Consider the following 11,501-nt stretch of genomic DNA (forward strand, 5'->3'; position numbering starts at 1 on the left):
AAGGATCGGCGGCTATCATTGAGGTTTATGATGATACGATCACTGCGCCCTTGAAGTCTGTACCGATGGGGGATGGGTTGAGTGAAGATAACAGGTGTGATTTGTTCTCAGAGGTGAATGATACGAAAGTTTTGGTGCTGAAGCTGGGGGCACAGTTGGATGGTTTTGATCAGATGATTTATGATTCGGTTAAAGGTACAGGTTTACAACCAGGTTTGAAATGAACTTCCTTTCTTTAAATATTAGAGGGATTGGCTCGTGTGGTAAACAGTCTTGGGTGAAGGGTATGCTGGGAAAAAATAATGTTGATTTTCTAGCAATTCAAGAATCGATACTGGTTGATGATAAGTCTTTCGATTTTTCTAAGCTTTGGGGTCATGGGGATTTTGAAATGGATATGGTTGGTTCTATGGGTAAATCAGGAGGGATGGTTAGCATGTGGAATCATAAAAAGTTTAAGAAGGAGTCTGCGATTCATGATCGGAATTTTTTAATTACAGCTGGGAAATTAGTAGAGGATGGGTCTGTGATTAATATAGTTAATGTGTACGCGCCTCAGAAGGCTGTGGAAAAAAGAGGTGTTTGGGACCGTCTTAAAGTGCTTATACAGGGGGGTACGGGTATGTGGATTCTACTTGGAGATTTTAACACTGTGAGATGGAAGGAAGAGAGGAAAAACTCAAAGTTTAATAGGGGGATGGCTAAGGATTTTATTGATTTTATTGACGAGGTTAGTTTGCAGGAGTTCAAGATGAGTGGAAATAGATTTACTTATCTGACAGGGTATGGATATGACGTGAAGATGAGCAAGATTGACCGGTGTTTGGTTTGTCAGGATTTCTTTACAAGATGGTCGATTGCGTGTTTAAGAGCGCTTCCGAGGGAAGTGTCTGATCATTGTCCTCTTTTGTTGACTTTGGTGGATTCCAACTTTGGAGCAAAACCTTTCAAATGGTTTAACTCCTGGTTGGATAAGGAAGATTGTGAAGAGGTTGTGATCGAAGCGTTTCATAAACAGGTTGATGACGGGCCTTCAGATATCCGAATTCAGAAAAAATTGTTTGCTATTAGGGTGGCTTTCAGGGGTTGGTGGAAGGTAGTTCAAGAAAAAGAAAAGGAAGTTTTGAATTTGTTGAGAAATGAGATTGCGAGTAGTGAACGTAGGATGGAGGAAAGTTCTTTGGAGGAGGAGGAGATGTGGGTATGGGAGGAGAGTAAAAAAAGAGGTGGAGAAAATGTTAATTTCTATTAATAAAGATTTGCATCAGAAATCTCGGGTTAAATGGGTTTCTATGGGTGACGATAACTCCGCGCTCTTTCATCGGTGTATGAATGGAAGGAAGGCGGCAAATTATATTCTGGGTTTGTTAGTAGATGGGAAATGGGTGTCCAAACCTCCTTTGGTGAAAAAGGAGGTCCTCCGGTTTTTTAGAAATCATTTTCATGAGGTTTTTGCTAGTAGGCCAGATTTACTTTGTGATAATCTGAAACAGGTTCCAAGTGACCGGATTGCTGAGCTTGTGGCTCCATTTTCTAAGGAAGAAATCAAGGAGGCGGTTTTTGATTGCGGTGCTGACAAGGCACCTGGGCCAGATGGGTTTAATTTCAGGTTCATTAAGCATTTCTGGGAGTTTTTGGAGGATGATTTTTTGAAGATGTTTGAAGAGTTTCACGAAACAGGAGTGATTAGTAAGGAATGTAGTACATCTTTTATCACCTTGATAGCTAAGACAAAGACTCCGGTTGGGCTGAAAGATTACAGACCTATTAACCTAGTTGGGGTCATTAGTAAATCCATATCCAAAGTAATTGCTGGCAGAATTAAAAGGGTTATTGGGGAGGTTATTTTTGAATCTCAATCTGCTTTTCTTAAGGAGAGGTTTATTTTGGACGGTCCATTGGTGCTGAATGAGCTTATTGGGTGGATAAAAAAGTATGGTAAAAAAGCTTTTCTTATGAAAATCGAATTCGAAAAGGCGTATGATAACGTGAGTTGGGATTTTTTTTTTGTCGATATTGGATCAAATGGGTTTTCCTATGAAATGGAGGCTTTGGGTTAAAGGTATTCTTCAATCGGCGAGATCTGCGGTTTTAGTAAATGGGTCTCCCACTTTTGAGTTTCAATGTCAAAAGGGGCTCAGACAAGGCGACCCATTATCACCTTTCCTTTTTCTTATTTTGTTGGAGGCTTTATCGTGCTTGATTGCTAAAGCTTGTAGTTTGGGTGAGTTCGAAGGTATCTCTTTGTCTAATGACGGCCCGATGTTATCTCATATGTTATTGTTAGGGCTGGATTTTTATTATAGGTGATCCTTACACGTGATCCTAACCAGTGATCCTTGTTTCTTTGGCAGACAGTGATCCTCAGGAGGACTTCAGGATCAGGATCATGGGACATTATAGGATCCTCATACTAACGATCATCTTCGCTTAATGCAATGTTATTTTTGCAGGAATATCTAGCAGGATATGCTCTAGGCATCATGATCCAGGGACGCGTCTTCACAATTATGGCAAGAGCTTAATTGAAGAAAGACGTTGCACAGGATATGGAAACATGGCTTGATTTATGGGCGGCTATTTAGGCTAGATTGTCTTTATTTCTAAAGGGGTAATGAGCTGATAATTAGTTATTTTACCTAAAATAAGTCACCTACACTTGTATAAATACCCTTCTTCCTCATTCGGAAGAACACACACGACATACAACGCAACTCTCACACACTTAGACACCAAAAGCAATAGCGATCCTTGTACTCAGCTCATTATCATCCAAAGTTGTAATCATATTTTTGTTATATTGAAGTTGGTGATCGGTAGTTGCCATCACCCGAGGTTTTTTATGCCGGAGATCATTCATTGATCAAGGGCTTTTTCCTCGTATAAATCATTGTGTCTTTGCATCTTTTATCACAGAAGTGATCCTTTACTTTCATAATTAACCAAGCATCATACCCCGTTTACATAAAGTTTGGTTACATTATCCTTGTGTGATTTTTGACCAAAACAGTTTGGCGCCCACCGTGGGGCAATTGGTGCTTCATTCATAAGAAAATCTTTTGTTCGAAATCATTTCAAAGAGTTACATGGCTTCATCATTGAAGAACACGTCCACGGCGATGTCTGCAGTCACCTCATCACAGATCACCTTGCCTCCTCCACCGGCAGGATCTCAGAAAAATACTGAGAAGAGATCAACTCCCACTTTCTCTAAACCTCTATCTTCTTCTGCTATGAATTCTTCTATTCCCAGTACTAGTGATGTATTTGCTTTAATTTTGCAGATGAAGGATCGTATGCAGCGGCAAGATGAAACTAACGAAAGGATCCTCAGGGAAATTGGAGATCTCAAAAGACAAAAGAAAGCGGCAGAGGATCATTCTCCACTGATGCCCAAATCCTTGAGCTTCGATACTCCAATGATCACTTCCCAGCCATCAGGGATCCCCGACGTGCAAATCATAGGAGAGTCAAGAGGATCACGTCTCAACTCGGCAGCAATGACTCAGACATCAGATTCACATTTTCAGCCAATAGGATCCTATCCTCAATACATGGGATCCTTCATGAATTCAGGAGCCTATCCGGGGGCACAGCAGTTTCAAGGATCCTACTTTGTTCCAGGATCATTCCAGGGCCAAGGATCCTCCTTTGTTCCAGGATCATCCCAGGTTCACGGATCCTCCTTCGTTCCAGGATCATCCCAGATACCAGGATCCTTACAGATGCCAGGATCCCTAAAAAGTTTGCAAACAGGAAGTCTAGATGTCCATCAAGGGGACTTCATTCCAATGCAGACCATTGCTTCCACTGGTCCCTCCATTGTTCCAGAATCCCAGCAATATGGATTCCCTAACTTGAACCCAATGGGAGGTAACACTTTAAATAATTATCCTACCACTAACCTTGGATCCATGCAGGATACAGGTACCAATCATGCTATGGCCAGGGAATTACAGAAACTAAAGGACATGATCTCAAGTGTTCCAGGGGTAGTCAAGCCTATCCCAGAGATTGCAGATGGAAGCCACAAGGTATCTCGCTTTGCACCACCAATCTGTGATGCAGAGGTACCCAAAAGGTTCCATATCCCTACCATGAAGCTGTATGATGGCACAACGGATCCAGAGGAGCATATAGCACAATACAGGGAAAGGATGGAAATCAATCCTATCCCAGAAAAGTTGAAGGAAGCATGCCTATGTAAAGGATTTGGATCCACCCTTACTGGATCAGCTCTTAAATGGCTGCTAAGTCTTCCCCCTTATTCTATTACTTCATTTGCTAATTTAGTTAATCTATTCAATAATCAATTCTCTTGTAGTAGAAAATTCGAAAAATTAACTAGTGATTTATACAGGATAACTCAGAATCATAATGAACCATTAAGGGATTATATAACTAAATTTAGTAAAGAATCCTTGGACATTCCCAACTTGGATATGGCTACGGCTGTTGAAGCCTTCAAAATGGGACTGCTTAAGGATTCATTATTCTATGATGATCTTGTTATGACACCATGCAGGAATTTAGATGAAGTAAGAACTCGAGCACTCAGGTTTATCCGGCTAGAAGATGACAAGAGGATCCAGGAAAGACAAGTAGGATCCTCAAAACCGGAGAAGCAAGGATCCTCCTTCAAGAGCAACAAGTTCAAATCCTACCATAGAAATGAGAACAAGAATGTGCATGCTGTTGACCAAGAAGAGGATGATGAAGAATATCCTCCAATCTCAGAATATTGTTTTTCCGTTGATAATCATGAACTAATCCTTGCAATGCAGAATCTAGGTGAAAAAGCTAGGTGGCCCAGGAAGAATGATAAACCATCCGGGACTAAAGACAAGTCCAAATGGTGTGCATACCATGAGGATTTCGGGCATCTAACTGAAGATTGCATAGCCTTGAGGAAAGAAATTGGATACCTGCTAAGCAAGGGGCATCTAAAAGAATTGTTAGGGAGAAAAAAGCAAAGGACCCAGGATCCTGAAAGGATCCCTGAAAAGGCTCCAGCACCTCCGGCAAACGCACAAGTGATCAACTTTATATCCGGAGGATCAGACATCTGTGGTACATCCTTCTCGGCGGCCAAAAGACATGCAAAAGAATCAAAAATGGATAATGGAGAAAGGCCTATTAGAACATCAAGTGTCTCAGAAGGGAAGATGATAACATTTGATGAGGATGATCGCATCAACATTCAGGATCCTCACCATGATAGTTTAGTTATCACACTCTTTATCTCTAACCATTTTGTCCGCAGGATCCTTATTGATGGAGGGAGCTCAGTGAACATTATCCAGCTTGATGTCCTGAAGAAGATGGGAATCCCAGAATCAGACATCACACCAAGATCCTCCGTGCTTGTAGGATTCAGTGGGGAGACGAAGAAAACTCTGGGAGACATCAAACTCCCAATCTACGTGGAAGGATTACATAATTACCAAAAATTTTGTGTTATTGACTGTTTATCTTGTTGCAACGTTATCCTTGGCAGGCCTTGGATACATGATATGAAAGCAGTCCCATCTACCTACCATCAATGTGTGAAGCTCCCTAGCCCATGGGGAATAATCAAGATCGATAGTGACCAGCAGGAGGCTAAGGATTGTTATACCTCATCTATGAAGCCAACCTCGAAGCCAAGGGAGCAATAGCAATTACAGTATCCTCCAAGGAATGTCTTGGAGGCAAGGGAACAAGATGTAGATGAAATCCTCTTGGATCCTAGTGATCCTGAATCAAAAATCTATATCGGATCAGGGATCCTTGGCAAGATGAAAGAAGACATGATATCCTTCCTCAAAAGAAGAAAATCTACCTTTGCTTGGAAACATGAAGATATGACAGGTATATCTAAGGATATTATTACTCACAAACTTGGCATTGACAGGTCTATCAAACCAATCCATCAAAAAAGGAGGAAGTTTGCACCAGAAAGGAATGCCATTATCCAAGAAGAAGTAGAGAGACTACTTCGAGCAGGTATGATCAGAGAGGTAAAGTATCCAAAATGGTTAGCCAATGTGGTTGTTGTCCAAAAGAAAAACGGAAAGTGGAGGGTATGTGTCGACTTCACTGATCTGAACAAGGCATGTCCCAAGGATCCTTTCCCATTACCCCACATTGACTCCATGGTGGATGCAACAGCGGGGCATGAACTGTTGACCTTTATGGATGCATCATCTGGGTTCCAACAAATCCAGATGGAACCATCTGACCAAGAGGATACAGCCTTTATGACCCCAACCGGTTTATATTGTTATATTGCCATGCCTTTTGGACTAAGAAATGCAGGTGCAACATATCAAAGGCTAGTAAATATGATGTTCAAAGATCAAATTGGAAAAACTATGGAGGTGTACATAGATGATATGGTGGTCAAGTCAAAGAAAGCTGAGGATCACCTAAGGGACTTAGAAGAAGCATTCGATATCCTTGATAATTACAACATGAAACTTAATCCTTCAAAATGCCATTTTGGTGTTAAGGCAGGAAAGTTCTTAGGATACATGGTAACCCAGAGAGGCATTGAGGCAAGCCCGGAACAAATCAAAGCATTAATAAATATCAAATCTCCTGCCAATGCCAAGGATGTTCAAAGACTGACAGGCAGGATAGCAGCTTTGAACAGGTTCATATCGAAATCCTCAGAGAAATGCAGAGAATTTTACGATATCCTAAGGAAGAATAAGAAGTTCGAATGGACTGAGAAGCATGAGAATGCTTTACAAGCCCTAAAAGAGTATATGTCCTCAGCACCAGCATTAGCAAAACCAGAAAAAGGAGATGTGTTATCCTTATATCTGGTGGTATCCTCAACCGCTGTAAGTGCTGTCCTTGTTAAGGATCACGAAGGTACACAATATCCTATCTACTATGTAAGTAAAAGTCTACTTGATGCCGAATCCAGGTACTCACACCTCGAAAAACTTATCCTTGCATTAATCATGGCATCGACTAAGTTAAGACATTATTTTGAAACCCATACTATTGTTGTTAGAACTAATTTTCCAACTAAGAATGTCCTCAGGAAACCAGATATGTCAGGGAGAATGGCTAAGTGGGCAGTAAAGCTTAGTGCCCATGATATAAGATACGAACCAAGAACAGCTATTAAATCTCAAGCACTAGCTGACTTTGTGGCTGATTTCAGTAGTGATCTACAAAAAGAAGCAGAATTGGAGGTCCAGCAGCTGGATGAGACCAAGGATCCTTGGATACTACACACTGACGGATCCTCAAATATCAAAGGCACAGGGCTAGGGATCCTACTAAAATCGCCACAGGGGGACATAATACCCCACTCCATAGCCTGTGAGTTCCAAGCAACTAATAATGAGGCTGAATATGAAGCCTTAATTGCTGGCTTACAAATTGCTAAGGATATGGGGGTAAAGTATCTTAAAGTATATGTAGATTCATTATTGATCACTAATCACTTTAACGGATCCTATGCTGTTAAAGGTGAAAAACTAACCAAATATTTAGAGATAGTCAAAGAATTGGCACTCTCTTTTGTTTCTTTCAGCTTGACACAGGTACCAAGGGAGGAGAACACAGGGGCTGATGCATTGGCCAACCTAGGATCATCCTTGAAGATTCCAGAAGATATAAGTATCCCTATCATCCATATCCTGGCTCCTGCTATTGAAAATCAAGTGGCCATGGAAATAAAAGAGGATACTGCAGTAATCCCTAGTGAAGAAGCTCAATCTTATTCAGGATCATGGATCCCACCAATCATGAAATACTTGCAAAACGGAGAGATTCCAATGGGAGAAAATCCTAGAGCTTTCAGGATCAAGGTATCTCAATTTACAATCTTGAATAATGTGCTATATAAACGACCCCTTGCAGGACCATATTTAAGATGTATTGAGGATCCTGAAATTGAAGAAGTGTTGAGGGACTTCCATGAAGGAGATTGTGGAAACCACACTGGGGGCAGGGCATTATTCTCAAGGATCCTTAGAACAGGATACTACTGGCCAACCATGAAAAAGGATGCTATAGAGTATGCTAAGAAATGTGATCCTTGCCAAAGGCATAGCAATATCCTTCACCAACCAGCTGAATTACTACACCCCATACCATCCTCTTGGCCATTCATGAGATGGGGAATGGATATAGTTGGCAAGCTCCCTAAAGCACCTGGTGGAAAAGTATTTATGCTTGCCATGACTGACTATTTTTCCAAGTGGATAGAAGCTGAAGCCTTCGCTCAAGTCAGAGAAAAGGAAGTCATATCCTTCATTAAAAGAAACATTATAACTAGATTTGGCATTCCCTCTGAAATTGTATGTGATAATGGCTCCCAATTCATTGGAAGCAGAACCACTAACTTTTGTGACAGTTGGGGAATCAAGATGATAACATCAACACCAGTTCATCCACAAGCCAATGGTCAAGCAGAATCATCCAACAAGATCATCATCAACAATCTGAAGAAGAAGCTAGGATCCAAGAAGGGGAAATGGGCAGAGGAGTTACCTTATGTGCTATGGGCTGATAGAACAACTCCCAAGAATGCCACTGGTCAAACACCTTTCTCTTTAGTATTTGGGGCAGAAGCAGTGATCCCAACAGAGATGGTGATCCCAACTGCTAGAACAATTGCTCGTGATCCTGAAGAAAATGCTGCAATCCTAGCTCAGGATTTGGATACTATTGAGGAAATCAGGGATCTAGCTAGAATAAGGATGGCAAGCTACCAACAAAGAATGGCTGGTACCTACAACAAAAATGTCAGGATAAGGAAGTTCCAAGTCGGAGATATGGTGTTGAGAAAAGCATTTCAAAATACTATCAATCCTGCTGACGGGAAGTGTTTTGGTCAAAAATCACACAAGGATAATGTAACCAAACTTTATGTAAACGGGGTATGATGCTTGGTTAGCTATGAAAGTAAAGGATCACTTCTGTGATAAAGATACAAAGACACAATGATTTATACGAGGAAAAAGCCCTTGATCAATGTATGATCTCCGGCATAAAAAACCTCGGGTGATGGCAACTACCGATCACCAACTTCAATATAATAAAAATGTAGTTACAACTTCGGATGATAATGAGCTGAGTACAAGGATCACTGAGTGTCTAAGTGTGTGAGAGTTGCGTTGTATGTCGTGTGTGTTCTTCCGAATGAGGAAGAGTGGTATTTATACATGTGTAGGTAACTTATTTTAGGTAGATAGACCACTAATCAGCTCATTACCCCTTTAGAAATAAAGATAATCTAGCCTAAATTGCTGCCCATTAATCAAGCTAAGTTTCCATATCCGGTACAACGTCTATCTCCAATTTAGCTCTTGCCATATTTGTGAAAACGCGTCCCTGGATCATGATGTGTAGGGCATATCCTGCTAGGTGTTCCTGCAAAACAATTTTGTAATAAGTGGAAGTGACCGTTAGTGTAAGGATCACCATATCGTCCCATGATCCTGATCCTGAAGTCTGGCTGAGGATCACTATCTGCCAAAGAAATAAGGATCACTGGTCAGGATCACGTATAAGGATCATTTATAGTAAAATCCAGCCCCAACAATTTCCCCCAAAATATAAGGAGTTAATTGTAAATAGATGAGTTATATTTTGTTTTGAGCTTATCTCTAACGGGCGACTCCGGGTTACTAGCCGTTACATATGGACTAGCCGTTGTGATATTTACGTCACTGATGTGACGATCCCTGCAAATCATCATTATAAATAGGAGATAGGGTTAGGATCATTTTGTATTTAAATTCGAAGTATCTCCCTTTATAACCATCATTGAAGACTCTTGATCAGGTATCATCTTCTTCTTTCTCTTCTTTGCTCTGTTCTTTCGTGCTTTTACTTTGTTTTTTGTTCAAAATATGCTGCTCCGTAATTCTCCGCACAAGAGTCCCAAGAAGGAGAGTCCCTTAAAGAGCCAGGGAATTATCAAGGATTCTCCCGTGGAGAGATGCTGCTTTACTGATGTCCACATAGACAAGATTCGCCATTGTTTCCCAGCGAATGTTGTTTTCAAACCCTTTGATCCTACTGCTTTGAGCGATCTTGTCTCAGATGTCTGGGTGGCTTTTCCTGCTACTCCCTTCCTCATTGGGTATTCATATCCTTTTCCGATGTTCACCCAATCTTTCTTTTCTCTTACCGGCATCTCATATATCCAAGCTATGCCGATGATCTGGAGGGTTCTATATACCTTCGAGAGGATCATCGAGCAAGAAGGGATTGATCTGGGAATGGCAGAGCTGGCCGAGCTCTATGATCTTACTACGTTTGGTTCCCACCGGTATCTGCTGAAACGGAAAGCTGGGGAGGATCACCCTATTTTCAAAGTGACCAAGAATGATACCAACTGGAAACGTCGATTTTTCTTTGTTAAGAGGGATTCCATCCTGGATGGGAAGGATCTGCCCAAGGAATGGGCCACTCATGGTAGGGTAGAGGATCCTCGAAGGATCACTATCAGTCCTGTCTCATATGATGAGGATCACTAATGCCTTTTTTCCTTTGTCTTTTATGCAGCTATCTCCGTTGCTCACTTAAAGTTGACCCCTGCTGCCAAAGAGAGGGTGTTAGCTTTCAAGAAGCTTGATCCTGAAGTTCGAAGCTTCCAGATTATTATCCAAGATTCTCAAGAGATATCCTCTGCGTCTGTCACAATGTCAAGTAAGTATCCTCATAAAAAATAAGTTTTATGTGAAAATATTTAATTTAACAAGGGAACTTATCTTGTTTTTGAATTGTGTAGGTGCCGGAAAATCTGCCAGGTCTGTTAAATCTGCCTCCATGTTTGGGATAAGTGACCTTGCCAATGTCACGTCTTCTAAGAAGAAGAAGGCTCCTGCTGCCAGTCCTTCAGCATCAGCACCCAAAGCATCTATCCGGGGCAAGGGAAAAAAGAGGAAAACCTCTGAAGATCTCCAAGGATTTCCCCTCCTCCGTCAGCAATTCCTTGACTACGTGAATGAGGTAAGGATCACTGCCCCTGTAGGTTATCCGCCTATCATATCCTGTTTGTGTATCCTGCTTTTCTTGAGGATCACCTGAGTCTGAGCTTGTTTTTATTCTCTTGTTTGCAGAAACTTGCTGAGATTGAAACTTATCTTGGCAATGTTGAGGACCAGGAGAGCCAGATTGCTGACCTTCAACAAATGGGCGTGCTTAAGGATCTCAAGATAGGAGATCTTGAGAAGGAACTCCGGGTCATGAAGGCTGAGGCTGCTCAGAGGTTGATTGATATGGATAACGAGAAGCAGGAGATCACCCAAGATGCTAAGGTCTCCGCGGCAATTGCTATGTATAAGATTCAACTTCAGATGGCCGAGGAGGCTCAGGATCCTACCTTTGACAAAGGCTCGTGGGATGTTGAAGGTTGGAAGGCAAGGCTGGCAGACCTGGAGGACGAGGATGAGGCTGGGGAGATCCCCATGCTGGAAGGTGGTGATGCTGAGAAGGATCAAGGTGGAGATGCTGGTGGTGATGAAGCAGCGAAGGTGTAGGCTGCATGA

At 41.6% G+C, this 11,501-nt stretch overlaps 1 protein-coding gene across 1 annotated transcript; it reads left to right on the top strand.

Moving 5' to 3' along the window:
* Positions 1 to 220: 220 nt before the first annotated feature.
* On the top strand, positions 221 to 1,252 carry LOC110926961. The gene has a single exon (XM_022170578.1). It carries the CDS (start codon positions 221 to 223, stop codon positions 1,250 to 1,252), a length of 1,032 nt encoding a protein of 343 aa, XP_022026270.1.
* Positions 1,253 to 11,501: the final 10,249 nt, after the last annotated feature.

This window comes from Helianthus annuus, chromosome 5 (assembly GCF_002127325.2).
Source record: "Helianthus annuus cultivar XRQ/B chromosome 5, HanXRQr2.0-SUNRISE, whole genome shotgun sequence".
NCBI lineage: Eukaryota > Viridiplantae > Streptophyta > Magnoliopsida > Asterales > Asteraceae > Helianthus > Helianthus annuus.